General features: G+C 42.1%; 1 protein-coding gene across 1 annotated transcript in view; it reads left to right on the top strand.

Annotated features, from left to right (window-relative positions):
- Nucleotides 1-21278, top strand: part of R3HDML (R3H domain containing like) — a 24187-nt gene extending 2909 nt beyond the window's left edge. Inside the window, exons 2-6 of the mRNA XM_089662292.1 lie at nucleotides 944-1231; nucleotides 4047-4165; nucleotides 10075-10207; nucleotides 15306-15421; nucleotides 17406-21278. Coding sequence (XP_089518418.1) covers nucleotides 971-1231; nucleotides 4047-4165; nucleotides 10075-10207; nucleotides 15306-15421; nucleotides 17406-17538 — 762 coding nt within the window. The 5' untranslated portion in view covers nucleotides 944-970 and the 3' untranslated portion in view covers nucleotides 17539-21278. The remainder of the gene's footprint in view (nucleotides 1-943; nucleotides 1232-4046; nucleotides 4166-10074; nucleotides 10208-15305; nucleotides 15422-17405) is intronic.
- The last annotated feature ends 1348 nt before the right edge of the window (nucleotides 21279-22626 follow it).

The raw sequence follows: 22626 nt of genomic DNA, 5'->3' as shown, positions 1-22626 counted from the left end.
TGAGCCAGAGATCAGATTTGGGGAGTAGTAAGTACCACTCCTCTGATGGCCTAAAGGTTATATTTATTTAGACTTAGATAAGTCTGGAAGCCTACTTTCATCCCATAAATGTTCTTGATGTTTGCATGCCGCCATGGAAGCACTTGGTGGGGAGGTTGTGTAAGGATTATGCCAAGCTCAGGTGTCATTACCCCCGAAGCATCTATAAAAGGAACACCAACCTAACCCTCTAAGGTTGACCATTGACCTTTGGCATGCATGCACATTCTAGATCCCCTCAGACACCAGAGATGGCCACCAGATGCAAAAACATAACAGTTTGGTTTATCCAAGCATTCTGTTCATTCCTATGTAGAAGAGGGGTCTTGGTAAGTGGTTCTGGCATACTCTATAGCTGCTTATTTTAGAGGTAGCAATAAAGCCCCGTGTGGACAGACTTTGGGCTTGTGTTGATGACTTCAGTTTCAGATGTTTCTCAGATCATTCAGAATACATTGACAGGTGCATATGCCTTCCAGTTGACCACCTTCAAACCTGCATTTGATTTGTTTCAACTGGGATGTGTATAACTAAAGACTTGGCAATGCAAAAAGCACTTGAAGTGAACGTAAGCCCACTGACCCAGGCCCTAGCAATCCAAGTGGAATTTCTGACAGCCAGTTGACATCAGCTGGCCAATAAGTTCAGCGTCATCTAATACATATAAGACCATCACATAGAAAATAAATTGGGGAGAGATTGCACTTAGCTGGTACTTGAGCCACTCCCAGTAATATAACCCTTTAACAAATACCTAAAACCATTTGTAATAGAGATGACTTTGTTCTACCACCCCTATCCTCATCATTTGCATAGTAATGTTTGTACCTAAGCTGCAGATATTGTTTAAAATGGTGGAACATTAGAGACCTGTTGGATGATGGTTGACTTTTTCTTTCTGTAGCTATAAGCTCTCCTGCAAAATTCAGAGATGACACTGATACACATACATCCTTATGTCTCTGGCTTGCTGCTGTGGATTATGAAGGTCTCAAGCTCTTTTGCTTTGGCCAGTGCTACTGAACTACTGCATCCATCTAACAGCACTGCTACTGATCTTCTGTTTGACCTCGGAATCCCAAGAACCCGAAGGAAGCGATACATTTCCCCCAGAGACATGAATGCCTTGCTGGACTATCACAACCAGGTGCGATCCAAAGTCTTCCCCCCAGCTGCCAATATGGAATACATGGTAAGTGCACAGTCCTGGACTCCATTAACTGCATTTAACTCCATTAAAAGGGACCTGTACAGTTTAAATGGTGTCCAAAATAGGCAAGCATAGGGCAAGTAACAGTACCAGTATTGATTGTGATCTTTCTTCTCATCTTTTCCCCATTGCTGACTTAACATGTGTCTGTGTGTGGAGGTGGTCATCTTCAGAGGGCAAGGTTTTGCTTACTCTTGTCAGAGTTGTCCTCTTGAGATTCGATGATCAAATGACTGGTGGGCAAATATTGTATATTAAGTAATAGAAAATGTGCAGAAAACAAATCTCCACAGAATGAAAGAATTAGAAGCGGGAAGATCCTTGCACTGCAGGTCCTCAGGTATAGCTTCCTCTCCAACAAGGAGAACAGTGAGCAATACAATAAAGATATCATTATTTATATATATTTATATATATATTAATATATATGTATATATATATGTATACTTATGTGTATTTATATACTGTGTGTGTGTGTATATATATATATATATATATATATATAGAGAGAGAGAGAGAGAGAGAGAGAGAGAGAGAGAGAGAGAAATATATATCTATATATATACAGAGGGAAAAAGGATGAATTAAAACAGAAAATGATGATTTCCCTTTTTATCAATGGGCCTATTTTATGTGTTTGGTAGACCTTCACAGCTACATGTCATGAAGCAACACCTGCCTGACTTTTTAACTGAAAAGGACTTTTCTGACATAGAGGCAGCCTGATCAAACAGTTCCTATAACCATGTCTGAAAATATTATTTTTCCAAATGTAGCTGTTCTTACAATTTTGCTGTGAGTATGACATTCTAGGAAGCTGTTCCCTTCATCATAAGAACATGAACGTCCCGATGTTCTCATTTACCCAGGTGTCAATGTTCTTGCACTAGAAATCCTAAACCTGAACTCTTGGCAGATATAAAAAGACATCAGTGAAAGTAGTCATGTATTCCTTGTAGTAGTCATGTATTCCTTGTAGTAGTCATGTATTCCTTGTAGTAGTCATGTATTTCTTGTAGTAGTCATGTATTCCTTGTAGTAGTCATGTATTCCTTGTAGTAGTCATGTATTTCTTGTAGTAGTCATGTATTCCTTGTAGTAGTCATGTATTCCTTGTAGTAGTCATGTATTTCTTGTAGTAGTCATGTATTCCTTGTAGTAGTCATGTATTTCTTGTAGTAGTCATGTATTCCTTGTAGTAGTCATGTATTTCTTGTAGTGGTCATGTATTTCTTGTAGTAGTCATGTAGTCATATTCCTGTATATTAGCCTCTGTATTCCCCTGTACAGCAGTATTTAGTCTGGGAGACAAGTAGCTCTTGGGAGCCAATCAAATATGCTACATACACATGCTGACAGGAGAGGAGAGAGCAGAGAGATGAATCTATCAGTCTGCTGCTTCTCCTTCACTGTCCAGTCACAGGCTGTGGGCGGGAACCACTAAGCAACTTATTCACTCCCTTGTTATCTCTCGCCTTGACTATTGTAATTCCCTCTTCATTGGCCTACCTCATCGCAGGCTAAACCCTCTTCAGTCTATCATGAATGCTGCTGCCAGACTCATCCACCTTACTAATCATTCCATATCTGCCACCCCTCCCTGCCAATCCCTCCACTGGCCTCCACTCAGTGTCCTCCACCCCTCTCTGCCAATCCCTCCACTGGCCTCCACTCAGTGTCCTCCACCCCTCTCTGCCAATCCCTTCACTGGCCTCCACTCAGTGTCCTCCACCCCTCTCTGCCAATCCCTCCACTGGCCTCCACTCAGTGTCCTCCACCCCTCTCTGCCAATCCCTTCACTGGCCTCCACTCAGTGTCCTCCATCCCTCTCTGCCAATCCCTCCACTGGCCTCCACTCAGTGTCCTCCATCCCTCTCTGCCAATCCCTCCACTGGTCTCCACGCAGTGTCTTCCATCTCTCTTTGCCAATCCCTCCACTGGCTTCCCATTGCCTAATGGATAAAATTTAAAACATTACGATAACATATAAAGACATTTATAACTCTGCCCCCAATTACATCACCAATCTTGTCTCCAAATATCACCCAAACTGTCCTCTCCGCTCGACCTCCTGCTCTCTAGCTCTCTTGTCTCCTCCTCCCATGCTTGCCTCCAGGACTTCTCCAGAGCCTCCCCGATCTCTTCAGGGAAGCCTATCCTGCCTTCAGCTAATAACAGAATCTTCTATTTCTCCTATCAGTCCATCTCCCACAGTTACTACCTTTTGTACCACCAGCCCCTCCCTCTTAGATTATAAACTCCAAGGATCAGGCCCTCCTATCCCTCTTGTATTGAACTGTATCATTGCTGTATTGTCTCCCTTTATATTGTAAAGTGCTGAGCAAACTGTTAGCGCTATATAAATCCTGTATAATAATAATAAGTTACTAAAAGAGTACTGGCTAACCACCTAACAAACTGAATAAGGTGCAATTGAGTTCACTGTGTGTAATGATTTGCAATGGGGACTTGCAACAGGATTTCAGCTAGGACTTGGTTGGGTGATTGGCCTCTATGTTTTTTAGGAGATCCACCCCAGTATGTAGATTTAAGCTAAAGAGATGCCTCCATTGCACCGATTTCATAGACATATGGAGAAACAACTCAATACTTTTAATATTGTGGGGACATCTATTGTTAAATGGGAGCAAAACATATGTCTCCTCCATCACAACACAACATTTGACACTATACCAATGCTTTCTGGATGGCAAGTAAATTTACTTGTCACTATTCTTTTTTTTTCATTTTTTTTTAGCACAGAAGCCCTTTAATGCTGATCTTTTGTCTCATTAAGGTGTGGGATGAGCGGTTAGCCAAATCTGCTGAATCCTGGGCAAACCAGTGCAAGTGGGACCACGGGCCAAGCCAGCTGATGCGTTACATAGGCCAGAATCTCTCCATCCACTCTGGAAGGTAACCCATTCCTCTGTATTTGCTGTATGTATGAATAAGTGTTACAAAGATAATGGCGCAAGGCAACAGGACAAGATGCAATTCCCAGAATCCACAACCTTGTACTTTTTTTCCTTGGTTCAGTGTAAATATTATGGATCTGATCTGTTCTCTGAATACAGGTAGCTGAAAAGTTTGCAAATCAATCCATCCATTGCTATCACTTCATAAAACGTAACATTGTTATTATCATACAATTTCTTTGTTTTAGTAAATACCTATATCCCAAATTTTGACATGGTGCTCTGATGACCCAATAGGGTTGATTTACTAAGACTGGAGAGTGCAAAATCTGGTGCAGCTCTGCATTGTATCAGCTTCCAAGTATTTTGTCAAAGCTTAATTGAACAAACTGAAGTTAGAAGCTGATTGGCTACAATGCAGAGCTGCACCAGATTTTGCACTCTCTAGTTTTAGTAAATCAAAACCCTATTGGGTCATCGGAGCACCACATCGAAGTTGGGGATATAGTTAATTATTACAACAAATAAAATCGTCAATGTGCAGCAACCCATAACGGCCAATCGGGATTCATCTTTCTCTGATCTGAATGCAAATTATGCTTTCTAAAGAGGAGAAAAGGCTTTCAAATTCCACTTTCTTCACAACAGCTGTTTAGATGAATGTCTCATCTACTGGGGGTTTAAAGCTTCACACGGTCTCTGCTGAACCAGAACGCAACCCATGGATAGTAATGTTTTGGCTTAATGGCCTTCATCAACATGGGGCTGGTCAACATATGTAGCTCCAAAGGAGCAAGGAAATACAGATAAGGAAATGTCAGGAATACCACCTGGGGAATGCAAATACCTCTCTGCAAAAAGAGGAAGGCCCTCTGGGTAATATCAGCATTGCCTGTTAGGTATTTAAAGTTTATGTACAGCCAAAACCTTTTGTTTCATTTTGGATTGAGTAGGGCAAGAAGAAGTAAGAAGAGATCTCTCCTCTCCTATCCACTCCTGTACTCTCCTCATCTCCCTTCCCCTCTGCTCCCCTGAGGGCCTCTCCTCTCTTCTCCTCATCTCTTCTCTCCTCTCCTGTTCTCTCCTCTCCTGTCCTCTTCTCACCTCTCCTCCTCTCCCCATCTCTCCTCTCTTCTCCTCTTCTCTTCTCTTCTCTCCCCTTCTCTTCTCTTCTCCCCTCTCCTCCCCTTCCTCCCCACCTCTCCTCTCTTCTCCCCTCCCCACCTCTCCTTTCCTTTCTTCTCCTCTTCTCTCCTCTCCTCTTCTGTCCTTTTCTCTTCTCTTCTCCTCTCTTCTTTTCTCTTCTTTTCTCTTCTCCCCTCTCCTCCTCTCCCCACCTCTTGTACTGTCCTCTTCTCCCTGCCCCTTCTCTCCTCTCCTGCTCCTTTCCAACAGTCAATACCAGAATAGGTGTCTCTCTTCTCTTTTCTTCTCTTCTCTTCTTTTCTCTTCTCCCCTCTTCCCCTCTCCCCACCTCTCCTCTCTTCTCTTCTGTCTTCTCCTCTTCTCTTCTCTTCTCTTCTCCCCTCCCTGCCCCTCTTCTCCTCTCTTGTACTGTCCTCTTCTCCCTGCCCCTTCTCTCCTCTCCTGCTCCTTTCCAACAGTCAATACCAGAATAGGTGTCTCTCTGCTCTTCTCTTCTCCCCTCCCTGACCCTCCTCTCCTCTCTTCTACTGTCCTCTCCTCCCTGCCTCACCTCTCCTCTCTTGTTCCTTTCCAACAGTCAATACCAGAATAGGTGTCTCTCTTCTCTTCTATTCTCTTTTCTTCTTTTCCCTTCTCTTATTTTCTCTTGTCTTCTCTTCTCCCCTCTCCTCCTCTCCCCACCTCTCCTCTCTTCTCTGCTCTCCTCTCTTTTCCTCTTCTCTTCTCCCCTCCCTGCCCCTCTTCTCCTCTCTTGTACTGTCCTCTTCTCCCTGACCCTTCTCTCCTGCTCCTTTCCAACAGTCAATACCAGAATAGGTGTCTCTCTTCTCTTCTCTTCTCTTCTCTTCTCTTCTCTTCTCCCTTCCCTGACCCTCCTCTCCTCTCTTCTACTGTCCTCTTCTCCCTGCCTCACCTCTCCTCTCTTGTTCCTTTCCAACAGTCAATAAAAGAATAGGTGTCTACATCAGAAGATTTTCCCCCCACCTCCTGTTCCTGTGGCAACTAAAAAATGTTGGATCTCCCATCACTTTCTGTAACAGTGGTCGCCAGGATGAATAGCTAGTATGAATCACCTCCTCAGGAACACAGACAGCAATAAAATCCTGACAGAGGTCCTAACCCTTCCAAAATCTCTCCAAAACAAGAAAAATGTCATTGGAAAAGTTTGATGGCAATTGGCCTTCTTTTCTCATCAGGAGAGGAAAAACATTCTTCACGGGCTGTGTCATAAATTTGGTCGCGAGTCTCAGATCTCTCACCTCATGCTTGACTTGGTGAAATACCTGCCCGCTCCAGTTTAGTCGGTGAGGGCAGTGTCATTTTGTAAAGAATCTCAGGGTCACGTGGCTGAAAGTTTCCAGCTACGTAGGTAAAAGATAACTATTGACTTCTCTAATAAACGACATAAACAAATGTGTGACACTTACTATCCCAGCAAATCCTAAAAGAGGAAGTACCCTGACAACTCATCTGTCTACAGGAGAAAGGCAATCCATAGTTCCCAGTTATTATAAGCATCTATCTAGGAGCTGATAAGGTTCCCAGGAGCCTGCCAACTGACAGCTTTGTGTGCCCAACCTAGCCAGGACAGAGTTGTCATTCATGGGTTCACACTATGTCAATGTGTCTCGTGGACATTCAGCTACACAACTTCACATGCCAGAACATATTTTATTTATTTTTTATTATTTTATTATTTTTAGTTCACTATATTGTAAGGCATCTCATGGACATTCCGCTAAACAACTTTACGTCTCTATAGCCAGAGCATATTTGTAGAGTTTTTACATTTTTATTTATTTTATTTTTATTATTTTTAGTTCTCTCTCTTTTAAGGTGCCTCGTGGACATTCCTCTAAACAACATCATATATCTCTATAGCTAGAACATAGCTTTATTAATATTATTTAAATTTTTTTCAATGTATTTTTAGTTCAGTAAGGTGTCCCATGGATATTTATCTCAACAACTTCCCTATAGCCAGGTTATATTTTTCAAGTCTTAGAGTGTGGAAGGGCTAAAATCACTCCTCTATTTTATCTAGTGGCCATTTTCACAGGATTGAAAGTGAAAAAAAGTAATAAATGTTGAGTTATCACCAGAACAGGAATAGTGGGATATCGTCCAGTGGGGACACTTGTCCTGTCTAAGAGGGGAAGTCATATAACTCTTGAGACCAGCAAACTTTGCCCTGACAGCAATCAAGGAAAAACCTCCTAATGGGGACATGGACAGCAATAAAAACCTGAGGATCTCACCATAACAGATGAAATTAAATTTTCAAATGGGAACACCTATTCCAGTGACTATTCCATTGCAATTACCAATGTCACTAAGACAGGGAGTGAAGGGAATCCAAAATTTTACAATTGTCACTAGATCAAAGGGCAGCTCACGAAGATGGGATGTCCCCTTATTTTAGAGAGGGTTTCCCTCACTTCCTGATGTGTTCACAGGACAAGAATTATTGGCAAATATCCCTTGTGAAACATGGCAAAAAGCAGACTGGGCTTCACTACTCCATCCAAAATGAAAAAAAACACAATTTAGCTTTAGCTATGCTTTAGGAAGACCTGCCTCACAAACCCCCCCCCCCCATTGATTTATTAATGTAATGATTGGTATGAATGAGCTGAGTTTTGTATGAACTTGGATTTTGGACCAAATCCCAGAAGGAAGCTGTCACTTCCACCCTTTGCCACCCAATCAAATGCAGTCTGCATGTACACAAAGAGGCACTCTTTGACGTTATATGATCATATGGCCATCATTGACCTTACATAGTCACATGGCAATGCTGGTCAACATCATTGAGTGTCACAGCAAAATCCTGTCTGGCAGTACAAGTGGCCTATTTCTCTTCTGCAGTTAAGACTTAACACTTACAGGTCTTTTACCTCCCCCAGCCTTTGAGGGGACAGACTAAGGAGAAGCAGCAGACTAATCAGCTCAGTTCTCTGTCACTTTTCTTTCTCCTCCTGTCAATTGCAAGAGGAAGACACCAAGCCCATTCCAGAGCATTATACTTCTTACATTTTTAAAAAAGCATTAAAAGATGTATTAATGAATAGGGGGCCCCATGAGATGCCCCTGGTATCTTTTTCATAGGCTTTTTTGAGTTTGGGCAAGGACACAGGGGTCCCATGATTCCCTATTGCCCAGGGGCCCCATGAAATGTCAGTCCGCCCCTGATACAGACCTGCAATGACTTGAGTCATATATTGGCAATAGGGATCAGTTCTAAAGGTTTGAACCATAGGCTACTTTAATAACCATGCATTAGGTCTGATTAGGACAATAAAAGCAAAGGTGTTCCTGTGGAATTCCAATGTTTTCATGGACGTTTTCCAAAGTCAAAGACAGCCCAGCAACTCTCCCATCATGGATAGTCTTGAGAAAACTTGGCAATAAATCGCTGTTGCTTTGAAGTATCTCCACTGCCAGAACTGTGAGTGTCTCTATACTTGTTTTGGATCACTGATAGCCTCATAGCTTCTCAGCAGTTCAGTTAGCAGGTATGGGTTGCTTGTATAGAAACACATTCAGCTGAGTTGGGGGGTGGGAGGTTATGTCAACAGCTTTTACATTTTCTATCCAAAAATTAGAAGAAGTTCCCCTAAAAGAGGCAGCAGGTTTAGAGATAAGAACAGTGTTTCCAGTTTTCCAGCTGTGACCAGCCTGTTCTCTCCACTAGAGCAAATAGACCAGTGCAAACACTGATATCACCACACTAACAGATGTGAGAGCAGTGTCTCTTGTCCTGACAATGGCAAGGATCGCTTGTTTGGGCTTTCATAGTCCCCCTGTCCCTGTTCAACTTCACTTACATAAAGAGAGGCCTTTGCTGCTTTCAGTGCTCTGCTTATTCAAAATCATATAGATAAATAGTTATAAATTACTTTATAGGAGGCTAATGACATTTAAGAAGGGGGTCAGTCTACTAAAATGTGACATTTAAATTAAAGGCATTGGATGGTCAGTTCAAAGTTTTTTATTTGACTATACGATCTGATCAGTAATCATTGAAGTCAACTGAGGCCTACTTTTTGTTGGATGGATTGAACCCTGTCTTCTCACCCTCAAAATGGGCATCACAGACAACACAAATGTGAAACACCAGCTGTTGACCATGGATGTGGTCACAGCAAAAAAAGCTTGCCAAGTTTACTAAACAAACAGGTGGTCCATATTTGGGTTGTATTTTTCCAGGTTGGGTGGGTGGCCTTTGGTGGCATTCTCACTAATCTTTGGTGATGTAATAGTGTGTTAAGTTGGGTAGTATCTTAAAGCCAATTCTTTGGCACACCAGTGTATTAACATACTTGTGAGTGTCTGCATTGATCATGGCAGCACTAGTTGCTGAGGGCTATTGGTTCATTAAGAGTGGCAGAAGTAGGACAGACATTTGGAACTGTGCCCTACCAATAATGCACAATGCGGAGGAGGTAGTGTCCACATCTACTGGTGGCATGGAGCAATCTCAGGCCTCAGCCTATGAGAAGAAGAACACCAACTTTTGGAAACTGCCATAAAAATTTGTATCTATGACAGCCTTACTGTAGGAAGAGGGGGGAAAGCAACATACCACCCCAGTGCCTCTGTTGAAGTGGGTTGTACTTGTTCCTGCACCCAGTTATTGTCCCTGTGGGTACTAGTCTATTTTAAAGATCAGTAAAAGAAACCAGGGTGTTTGTATTATATGGAGACTTTATTGGTGCATGCTTATGATCCATGATGCTTACAGAAACTTTGTTTTTGCAGGTATAGGTCAATTGTGGATCTAGTCAAGTCTTGGTACGACGAGAGACAACATTACTCTTTTCCTTACCCTCGGGAGTGTAACCCCAGCTGTCCCAACAAATGTAGCGGCTCCGTGTGCAGCCATTACACACAGGTAAGGCCCCAATCACAGCTACCCAAGAAATGATACAACATATACTACATTCTCCTGATCAGGGATGTCAGGTGTATAAATCCTAATCTCTAAACTTGTCCAGATCACTGATCCAGAAAGTTATGAAATCTTTTAGTTGTTTTAAAGACCAACCACCCACTCCATGTTTTCCTAAATGTTTCCATTTTATCCTCTTCCGTATGACACAACTCCTCCATCCTATAAATGTTATCTACTCTATTAACCCAGTCATTCATACTTGGTGGATCAGGGGCAATCCAAAATTTAGGAATCAGGCCCTTAGCCGCACTAATAAGATGGTAAGGTACCATGTTCTAGCGTAGTTTAGTCAAAGATTCAAATTTATAAAATAAACAACTCCATGGATCTCTCTGTATAGTAATCCCACATATCTCCTGAACATATTGTAATATTTCCTTCCAGTATTCTTGTATCTTCGGGCAATTCCACCATATATGTGCCATCGTGCCTTTCCCCCTACAACCTCTCCAACATAAAGGTGAAACCTCTGCTTGTTGTTTATGTGCTTTACTCAGTGTGATGTACCATCTAGCCATGCATTTATAGTTCATTTCCACTGTGTTCATGTTTGTTACCTCATGTGTTAAATAAATTATTCCTGTGTTGTTCGTTCAACTTTGATCCCAACACCCGCTCCCATTTTTACAAGAACTGGGGAGGGTCAGTACCTTCTATATCCATAAGGATCAAATTGGATCATGCCTTGTTGGGTTTTTTTGCCTTCCTCTGGATCAATTGTGGGTGTAGGTTTATAACTTTTTTTTTTTGTAAATGGTTGAACTGGATGGACTTTTGTCTTTTTTCAGCCAGACTAACTATGTAACCACAGAAAAAAAAAACAGATTGAAAAACTAAATTTAGCTAAACTTTTAGGCAAGGTATTACATTGGGATTTTATTTGGTACACTGTTTTAATAAAAACATTCCTCTGTTTTAATTTAGACTTACAATGTGCAAAACATGTTCTCTTTTAAAAAATGTGTTGGTTTTTCTAATGCTGTCATTGTGTTTGGTAATTACAATATTAAACAATTGCACACTGGAATCTACAGGCTGAAGGCTTCTTTTGTCAATCCAGCCTGCAGGTGAACACTATGCCATAGCTGATATAATGATCACAACATTGGGAACCAATCTGGTCCCTGATTTTCAGTGCAGACTGGACAATCCCTTGGCATGGGGCATCATGTTTGGTAGCACTAGTATACAGAGTGAGTTTGAAATGGGGTTACTAACTTGGGGTCCTCATTCAGAAAGAACTTAAAGAGACTTTTTAGAAATGTTTAAAGGAACACGCAGTGCAAAGTGACAAGTTCCCTTGATGAACTAACCAACCCCCTTCCAGGTGAAACTCACCTTTGCGTAGCCGCCCAATTTGCTCTGTTGCTCTCTCAGAGGCCTTGGGAATACATGGTGCTTCCACATATGGGGGAGCATGTGGCCTCCTTCCCTTCCTCACAGGATGCAGCCTTCCGGCCTGAACAGCCGATCACCAGGTCCGACACTTTCATGTGAGGAAGGGAGTCATTCCTCAATCCTATGTAAACTCCAACACCATCCATCATGGAGCCTGTAACAGGTTTGGACTCCCATCTGTGATAGAAGAACAAGCAACGTGGGAGCATGAGATGGATGAGCATCACTGGGTAAAGCAACTATACCACTGCCATCAGTAATGCCCAGGGGTGGACTGACAACTCATGGGGCCCCCGGGCAATAGGGGATCATGGGGCCCCTGTGTCCTTGCCCAAATTCAAAATAGCCTATGAAAAAGGTACCTGGGGCATCTCATGGGGCCCCCTACTGACCCCAGGCCCTCCGGCAGTGCCCGAGTTTCCAAATGGTCAATCCGCCCCTGGTAATGCCTATTGTCTGGCTTCAATACTTTACAACACCGATCTGCATGTTTGTTCTAAGTCAATGCCACAGAAATTATTTTCAGAAAGACAAATGGCAGACCCTATATTTTCCCTAGAAGAGGTTTACTTTAAACTAGCCACATGCCACAAGTTTGGCCACCAAAGATCCCAGATTGGCATGAGTGATCAGTTGAACATTTAAATATTAGAACCCCTGGTAACTGTTAAAAAACTTTACAACCTCTGTGACAGGTGTTGCCTAGGTGGCAATAATATATTGGCACCTCTATGAGATTATTCTTGGAGTTCTGCTTTGTTTATTGCTGCTGAATAAATGTGTATGCACTGAAACATTTACAACAGTTTAGAAATCAGACTGAACGGCCTACTCCGGCCTTATTCCTGAAATCCTTGTAACATTTATAGTTGAGTCTTTCTAGCAAGGTCTTGAGAAGCCCTCTCACTCCCACCCCCACCTCTGGCACCTCCACGTACATCTGCAGGCAGTTAAATATTTTTCCATAAACGGTTCTCCTGCACCTGATCGTACAGCCAGATATTTATTTTTTAAGGAAGAAAGTCTTCCTCTCACATTTCAGTTTTACCATCAGCAGAAACGTGTAGGGTGACAGCTGGTCATTCGTATTCCTTATAAAACATGAAACTCAAGGTCGCCTTCATTTTTTCTGGTGGCTGGCCTCGTGTTCCATGGCATCCCTACTCCCATTAAAACAGTTTACAGATGGAGGTGGACGGGAGATGTTGAAAACACATTTGGTTCCCTGATGATAAACTTTGCTTAATTTTCTTTCCCGACGTGGCAGGACACATAGGCAGTTGGAATGCCATCTAAAGTTCAACCTATTCTTATGCATTCTAAAATTCTGTGGATCCACAGAAGAAGCTAAATAAATCCGTTGCATCAAAAAATGTCAACATGCTATGTACAAAGCTTGGCATTTACCAAGGTTGGAAAAGACAGTTGTGTATAGTGTTTAAACTATTCCTTGTCTGCCTGATCCAGAAGAAGGCATTTTGGCATGACTCCATGTCACATAGAAATCTGAATTCAGTTACACAGATAGCAAAGTTGAAACAAAGACAAAAATCTAACAAGTTACATTATATGTTCTGAGGTTCTATTGATAAAATTAAAAACTTCAAGATCAGAAAAACTTTTCAGAATGAAATTGCATATGTAGCAGAGCCAGAAAAAGGCAATGTGTCCCCTAATTCAAGCTACAAACATTTTAGCTGATCCAGAAAAAAAGATTCAGAAAAGAAAAAAACAAATGAAAGAAACCCTCAGGAGCCATTTACAGAGATACTATGACCTTGTACATTCAGGACAAAGGGACAGTATGATTCTAAAGGGTATCCCCCCAGTTATAGCTACATTACCAGTGATATCCAACCACTCCTGCTTTAGCCAATGCTGGGGAAAAAAAAACAGTGGGAATGCGGGTACATGTGACCACCTACTATTGACAGTGCTAATCTCCTATTTCCCATCAGTTCATCCCCCACAGTTATTATCTTTTGTACCACCAGCCCTTCCCAATTAGATTGCAAGCTCCAAGGAGCAGGGCCCTCCTAACCAGGGGCGGACTGACCATTTGGAAACTCGGGCACTGCCCGAGGGCCCAGGGTCAGTAGGGGGCCCCATGAGATGTCCCTGGTACCTTTTTCATAGGCTTTTTTGAGTTTTGGCAAGGACACAGGGGCCCCAAGAGTTGTCAGTCCGCCCCTGCTCCTAACCCTCTTGTATTGAACTGTATTGTTTCTGTATTGTCTCTCGTTATATTGTAAAGTGCTGAGCAAACTGTTGGCGCTATATGAATCCTGTATAATAATAATATTAATAATAATCTAGCAGTGAATAAATACACCCAGCACTGTCACTTAATTTAGGGGGTTATGGCACTGCTCCCCCTAGCCTCTAACACAGGTGACCCCCAGTGCCAGATGCAGCAGAGGCCGGAGCTGCAAGGTAAGATAAGATGGGTATAACTAGGGCTGGAGACCTTTTAAAAAAACATTTGCTCTGCATGGGCAAGTTGACAGTGTTTATTTAAAGGCCATTACACACCAGTGTACACCCTTTAAAATCACCAACAACCATCCAATTTCTAGTTCCCTATTTACTCCAATGCACTTTGCCAAAATGGCAACATTTTGCCAAAATATCCAGTTTTTTCTTCATTTCGAGGAAATTAGACCACTCTATTTTGCTCATCCCTATTTAGCTAAAGGTCATCTTAAACTTTCCCATATTCTACTGCCAGAGCCAGAGTCTCCCATGATCATGTTATCTTACATCTTCAATCAACAAGCCCAATTGGTAAGTTACCCAACTGTAACAGTAGACCCATCTCTCTTCTCATTTTTTAGAGCAGGCTCATTTTTCAGCAATCATGCTACAAACCTTAAATGGAATCTTAAAACATTTACCCTGGCAGCAGAAGATCAATCATCTTTTAGGAAAGAGGGCGGAAAAAAAGGGGGTGAAAAAGAAAATGTTATGTTTGAGCTGTTTTTCCAACCTTTTCGAAGCAGAGATATTGTAACATTCAAAGATTTAAAATAAGCGATTACAGCATCGTATTTGGCAGGAGCTGGGAATTTGAACTCAGCAAGTGCCGTCACTGACGCACGCGTCCCGGGCATGAGTTCCGTCAAGGGCTTTAATTTAGACATATCTATTGCCTTGTTTGTGTTGGCCATAGACCTTGGTAGAGCCACAGCTTCTGCCCAGGTTCAGACTTTGATTAACGTTACCCTGTTTCCCGTTGTCATTTGTCTTGATAGTTCTGCATCTACCATGAAAGAATACAAGAGTGCAATTAGTCCTTGTGGCCTGTTTAACGTCGATGAAGCTCAGATTTTGTTTAATTTGGACTTCATGAAGGAAACAAGTCCAAAACCAAATACCACCCTACAAGGCCAAGTCCAGATACCAGCTTTAAAAAGCAGAGAGATGCTTATCTGCTGACTGGAAGGCTGGGACAAAAATGAGGCAACACCTTTGCTGAAATATGATTGTGCTTAAAGTGTATCTTAACCCAACAACAAAGTTGTAATATTTTACTGCCTACCAGTCCTTAGATGTGGTACCTATATTAGTTTTCTTTTGTAAAAATTCTTTTGAAGTCCACTATATATTCTCATACTAATGAGCTGGTCCTTCTCTCTTCCAGATGGTGTGGGCATCGTCAAATAAATTAGGCTGTGCCATCAATACATGTCACAACATCAACGTATGGGGAAGTACATGGAGACAAGCCGTCCTTTTAGTGTGTAACTACTCCATCAAGTAAGTTAGAAGATATTTGCTGTGTGTTTCTTTTACTACAAAACAGACCCTATTGCTCAAATCTGCATTCTGTTTGTAGAGGGGCTTTCTTTCCTTTGGCCAACCAAAACTGTTATTTTAAATTTTTGTTTCATGTTGGTTAGTTTCATCAGCTATCAAATTTGTATATCTCTGAGGTGCTAGATGTGGATGGGATTGTTTTAGAAAGAAGTCTTACAAAGGCAAATGTACTGAATTGTAATCCATATACAGTATTTTTAGATAAAAACCTTAGCTGAAAGAAATAAAAGGCTACCTTACCTTCTAGTTGCTTGGCCATTGCTGATCTCTTAGTCAAGGCAGCCTCCTAGAAAAGGTTTTCTTTAAAGATTTAGTTCACCTTTATTGACATTTTCCAAAAATATCCCTATGCAATACAGTTTCCTCAGTACATTAACATGCAGTCTTCCGGTTTGTAAAAGAATACTTACTGTTCAAGCTGCTTATTCCATTGTCCTTCCCTCACTGTTCACTTAGCTTTGTGACTCACGAAAAGGTCTCAATCTCCTCTTTCGATCGGGACCTTTCCCAATCATATGACTGCCATGACAGCAAATCACGGCGGTCACATGACCCTAAAACCCCGCCCCGCCTCCCGGCTTGTGTAACCCTTAAAGGTCCGGGAGGCGCTGGTTAAGCAGTTAAACTTTAACACATCTGTAAAACATAAATTTGTCTAATCTTTTTTGATATAGCAAAACAGGTTTGAAAAAATAAAAAGAATATTGTAGTGACCTATCCTATGTAATATTTGTGATGATGTAGTATATCCCGTGCAGGTTTGTGCAGGCTTGTGAAGTAGATAGTTCTTGGCTTTGCCTGCAGCTAGAACAAAATGTTAGATATGAAGGAACGTTCCATCTGTACGATCGTTCCATTGTCCTTAGTGGACACGTCCACCCCTGGCAGCAAATAAAATCTGAACATTACCCAGTGGGTGCTGTGGACTCTAGAAAGAAGGTGAAAGAAAGACATGGACAATGAAATAAGTAATAAAGTTGGCGAGGTCACTGACCGCGCTCACTACATCAGATTTGTAAGAAAGGAGGAGTGACAGTTTAAGGGTGTTCTTGTTTGGTGATTAGAGGAAGGAATGTCACACTATAAACATGGTAAATGTACTAGTAAAAGCTGCTTGTTCAAACTGGTCACCACCAACAGTCAGAACCTCGGAGTCTGCAATAGGCACAGGCTACCACATGGTTGTCTATCTCCGAGAATGTAGTCTAGACTGCACAATATCACTGGGACAGGTTTATTAACCAGTTTATGGAGAGGGTCAGCCAATGGCCAAGGTTATGGCGTTCATTAAATATGTCTGTGAACTCTCTCTACACATTAGCACTAGGTGTCCTTCGTGATGGATTCATTTGATGGAGTTCTTTTCCCTCACTTCCTGTCTCTGTGACACCTGTACAAGAATTAGAGGTTGGGCTTCACCAGGACAGGAACGCACACGTATCAATAGAAGAACAATGTCCCAAAGGTTAACCTTTCCCTTCTCTAGCTTTTCTCTTTGTCCCTACTAGAGAGATTTCCCATCACTTCCTATCCTGACAGCAATTGAGGAAAAACCTCCCTAAGGCTCCATTCACATTAGTGCCTCTCCAAAACCACACGCTTTCCAGTGTGACTTTGAAACTTGACTTTGATGCGACTTGCGGTGAAACTTTGACTTTACACTCAATGGATCTTTAAGTCGCACCGATTTGAACGTGTGCCATTGAAAAGAATGGGGTGCGACCTGTCATACGACTCGTCCATACCACACAAGTGTGAATGGAGCCGAAAAGGAATACAGACAGCAATAAAAACCTTTGGCTCTAACGATAACAGATGAAATCAAATCTTCAAATGGGGAGACCTGTTCCAGAGACTATTCTGATGATTGTAATATGAAGGTTATTCCTCTTTAGGTTACTATTCATATCATTTTTTTTTCTAGGGGTAACTGGATAGGAGAAGCCCCTTACAAGGTGGGAAGACCATGTTCGGCGTGCCCGCCCAGTTATGGAGGTGTCTGCAGCAATAACATGTGTTTCTCTGGTGTGAAAAACAACAAGCTCAGCTGGTTTTAGGTGAATGAAAGTCCACTTCAATTTTTTTATTTTCCAAAAACCACAACGTTGAATGTCTTATATGTGTTTAGTGCAAGATAAGTAGGTTGGAGTTCCATGGAGGGCAGCCTACTTACAACTGACATACAGGGGCCGGTAATACTACCAGAGTGCAATGGAAGATAGGCTTTAGAGAGGGCTTGTCTTGTAAAAATCCAGCTGCTCAGCAAATCATTGCCAAGGCTGCTTCATTGTCATTGGCTCAGGAATATGGGTGTACATAATGTTGTCTCTGTCACAGAACACATTAACTTGGTGGCTCAGCCAATTGGATATGGGTTGTAGTTTCAATGCCATTGGATAGGAATATGAAAGAAGGGCACCAACTCATACATTTAATGACACATTCTGTGACTGATTGGAGAAGACACTCCAGAGTGGCAAAGCTCAAAGCCAAAACAAATAAAAAGACTGGAAAAAGAACCAGTCCCTTTAATATTGTAGAATATTTAAGACCCGAAGGTAACCCAACACATTTCAGGGATCTGTTTCTGCTTCTTCAGGGCTAACATTAAACATCACCTTTACAATTAATAATGTGTAACACAGACCAGAAAACTGTGTTGGTCCATTCAGTGAAGAGGGCACAGATCCCGAAAATGCATCAGGACTATTTCAGGGTTGTGGTTTTCCATAAAATCACACTTATCCTTTAACCAGAGAACCCAACCCATTCAACTTTTATATAACCCTAATTAATGGGATGAGTTGACAGCTTTGCTGTGTAGTCCTGAAGTAATTTATATCCGAAGCAAAATCTGGAAGTACCCAGTGAACCAAACATTGGGTTTGGCGTTAAGAGTCTTTAGAAGGAATGTTTGCATTGCTTCCAGTTTCCTCTTCTCATAAAAAAGGAGATGTTGATTGGTTACTGTTAACTAAGAGTTTATTTTGGACCTGGAATGCATTCACAAATGGGGTCCTTGGACAAATTCTTTGGATGGATGTCACACACATCCGTGCAGGCTGGATACGTTTCCCCCGTATTTTCTATAATAGATGAATTCCAAGGATCCACAGCTCCATCTAGTGGCCAAATACGGTATATTTTCTCATTGAGGTATTTCAGAAAAGGGTGCCATGGTTTTGCCACTAAATGTAACTCACAATCATAGAAATTCATCTGTTACAAAAAATACGGGGAAAGTTCATCCAGTCATTACAAGTTTGTGTTTACATGATACATTTTGTTATGCAAATTCAAATTGTGTGTGGTGGTGACATGTGCAAATGCTTTAAGTATGTCCTGTCCAGTGGTGGAACTGTTGAGGCCTATTATGTGTTGTTTTGGACCGAGTGAGTAAGTGTTAGGACCTCTGTTGGGGTTTTTAGAGGTATGTTGGTGGCCATCACAGACAGAAGAGGTATGTTGGTGGCCATCACAGACAAAAGAGGAATGTTGGTGGCCATCACAAACAGAAGAGGTAGGTTGGTGGCCATCACAGACAGAAGAGGTATGTTGGTGGCCATCACAGACAAAAGAGGAATGTTGGTGGCCATCACAAACAGAAGAGGTATGTTGGTGGCCATCACAGACAGAAGAGGTATGTTGGTGGCCATCACAGACAGAAGATAAATATTTGTGGCCACCACAGATAGAAGAGGTATGTTGGCGGCCATCACAGACAGAAGAGGTATGTTGGTGGCCATCATAGAAGAGGTATGTTGGCGGCCATGACAGACAGAAGAGGTATGTTGGTGGCCATCACAGACAGAAGAGGTATGTTGGTGGCTATCACAGACAGAAGAGGTATGTTGGTGGCCATCATAGAAGAGGTATGTTGGCGGCCATGACAGACAGAAGAGGTATGTTGGTGGCCATCACAGACAGAAGAGGTATGTTGGTGGCTATCACAGACAGAAGAGGTATGTTGGCAGCCATCATAGACAGAAGAGAAATATTTTTGGTCACCACAGATAGAAGAGGTAAGTTGGCCGCCATCACAGAAAGAAGAGGTATGCTGGTGGCCATCACAGACAGAAGAGGTATGTTGGAGGCCATCACAGACAGAAGAGGTATGTTGGCGGCCATCACAGACAGAAGAGGTATGTTGGCGGCCATCACAGACAGAAGAGGTATGTTGGCAGCCATATATATGCAAACACATAGATTTATAGCCCAGCCAGTTCTTCTAAAGAAGCCACGATGGGACTGCTGGTTTACATTTAGCACCTTCCTGATCAATAAGATCCCTTTCCCACCTCTTTTCTGCTTCTTGTGATGAGCCTATAGAAGATCATTGAGGGCCCCCTGCTTCCCGAGTCTCCATCTCCAATTCCAGTGTTAGTGATGTAAAATACTTACTACTTTCATGTCAACAATGTAGAGGTCCTCAAACTCCATCCTAATTCATTTAATCTGAATGGAACAGCCCAATGGCTTGCTGGCCTAATCACCATGTAGCCAGAGCTCTGGGCCCCATAGCAGCCATATGGTGTGCTTTGGCCTTAGTTATGTTCCAGACTGTGATCAATACAACAATGGAACAATGTACCGCAGTCTGTGGGGGGCAGTCACACTTGACACGACTTGTAGAGTATATGTTCAGCCAATAACTTTATTCAACCAAAATTTTTTTCTTTAGTTTTAGATATGAGGAAGAATATTGTTACTGCTATGTAGGAGTCAGTGAAAGAGATTTTACCCTCACTTCCTGTCCAGGTGACAACAGTTTTACTAGACAGGAATATAAATCTGACTAGTGTTCTATCCTTCCCCTATTTTACTAAAAAAAAAAAAGGAAATTGTTAAATAAAGACATTCATTTTTTTTTGTGTTTCACTATTTATACCCAAGCTGGGTATTGTCTGTGTTGGACTTTTTATGGTTCCTCTGTTCAGAAAGCTGTGAATTGAATTTTTTTGTTTTCTTTGAAAAGCACTTATGTCTGTAAATAAAATCCCTGCATTTATAGTATCATGCAGGAGTCATTTTTAAGAGGGAAATAATCATTGGCCATAGCTATAAACATAATCCATTTTTGGGAAGCATTTTGGCCCCACATAGGACCACTCATATATCTGTATGTTGTATATTAGAAAGGGGCAATCTGGGGCTAGCAATAAAAGTGCAGAAGCAAGGGCCCAACCCAATGGTTGTCATGTGTCTTGATAAATTCCACTCCTTTCTGGAATATTGGATGAACAGCTCTTGCTGAGATTGGGTTCCAAAAACACTTCCAATACCAATTGGTCACCTACTGGCAGTTCAGTGGTAAGGTTGCCGAATACTTGCTGGTGCTGAGTGGACTTACCCTTTAAGCTGGCTTCAGACCTATGATAATGTGCTGTAAAATGCGTTCCTGCTTGCAGTGTTGAATTAATGCAGCCCATTCATTTTTAATGTGAAAATTAAACACCACAGCAGCACTCGCAAATTAGACAACAGCCTTTTGTTCAACGCAACTCATCACAACACACAAATTGCTCCCATCTGCGCACTGTGGTGTGCTAAAACACAAGCGTGTACTGACGAAACGCGTAGGTATGGAGCCAGCCCTAGTGTTTCCACTACCGAAGTATGTACTTTACAATAAAGCACAATTCCACCTATGGCCAATGTACGCTTTAATATTCTCATTGTGTAGATACGTATAACACTTGTATGTGAACATTGTGGAATGCGTCTATAAAGTGGTGTGTTATACAAATTCATGTGTTTATATAACTTAATAAAAAGATAATGAAAAAAAATCACACAATGTCTTTCTGTAACATTCTTTATTCGGGAGGGGGAGGGGGGGTGTTAAACATATACAATTATAACTGTAGTGCAGGCAGCACAGCCCGAATCTTTGATGAACAGCTGCTGCAAGCAGGTCACTTACAGGACAAGCTCTGTATGGAGTACAGCATAACCACTGAAGGGCTATTGTCGGAGGTTTTACTTAGATCTTCTGGGGTAGAAGAAGGAGTACAGCACAACCTCTGTGCTCTGCTATTGGAGAGGCAACCACTGCTCAAAGTGGTTGTAAACCCTTACATATACCCAGTGCAGTGATAGACAAATCCTCCTACATAAGTTGTACCTGTTTATCTGTGGCCCTCTCTTCTTCACAGCCAAAGTCCAAGATTTTTACAGCTTGTCTGAGCTTTCAGGGGGTGGAGAGCTGAAGTTACACTCTGCAGATCTCAGTGAGAGCTGATTGGATGGAAGGAACCCCCCCCCCCCTTTCCCTTCGCACAGCACACAGGAAGAGAGTTGGTGCTGTCAATCACAAGCTGTGTGCTGGAGCTCCCTCCGCTGTAGAGGCAGACTGACCATTTGGAAACTCAGGCACTGCCCGAGGGCCTGGGGTCAGTAGGGGGCCCCATGAGATGCCCCTGGTACCTTTTTCATAGGCTTTTTTGAGTTTGTGCAAGGACACAGGGGCCCCATGATCCCCTATTGCCCGGGGGCCCCATGAGTTGTCAGTCCGCCCCTGCTCCGCTGTCACCATTTTTCTCTTGGTGTCAGGAAAACTTGTCAGAAGTGATTCATGCTAATAGCAGAGGAACAAGGCAGCAGACAGAAATGACACTTAGTGCTCTGGATTGAAACAAGTACACATTATAAAGGAATATGCTTTGTTCATATTTCATGTCTGATTTGAAAAATTTAATAAAATATTAATAAAAAAACCAAAAAAACCCAAACAAAACATATTTCATGTCAGAGGTTTACAACCACTTTAAGGTGTAACTAAAACCCAGAACAAAAATGTCATATATTGTAACTTACCAGCCGTCAGATGCATTTTTTAAATTTTTTTTTGCTTTTTTAAATACATTTTTGTTCCTTTATTTTCACCCTGTGATCCAGCCAGTAACACACTTCTTGTCCTAAGGTGACAAGGCTCTCTCACTGTACAGAGAAGTGGCGTTGTCACCCTAGAGCAGGAAGGACTACAGAACACCTACCCCTCTCCTCTCCCCTGTAACATAAGGGAGGGGTTCTGTAGACCACAGAAAAATGAAACCTTGGGACACATAAAGGGAGCAGAGACTAGCTACTCAGTCCAGTATTTATGAAGGGTCCATTTCCATGAGCGGTGTGCACTTGTGTAGGGG

The sequence above is a fragment of the Staurois parvus genome, unplaced genomic scaffold (genome assembly GCF_062004578.1).
Source record: "Staurois parvus isolate SC_StPar_1 unplaced genomic scaffold, SC_StPar_1.0 ptg001454l, whole genome shotgun sequence".
NCBI lineage: Eukaryota > Metazoa > Chordata > Amphibia > Anura > Ranidae > Staurois > Staurois parvus.
The sequence above is the reverse complement of the archived record's forward strand: the minus strand, read 5'-3'. Positions and strand labels throughout refer to the sequence as shown.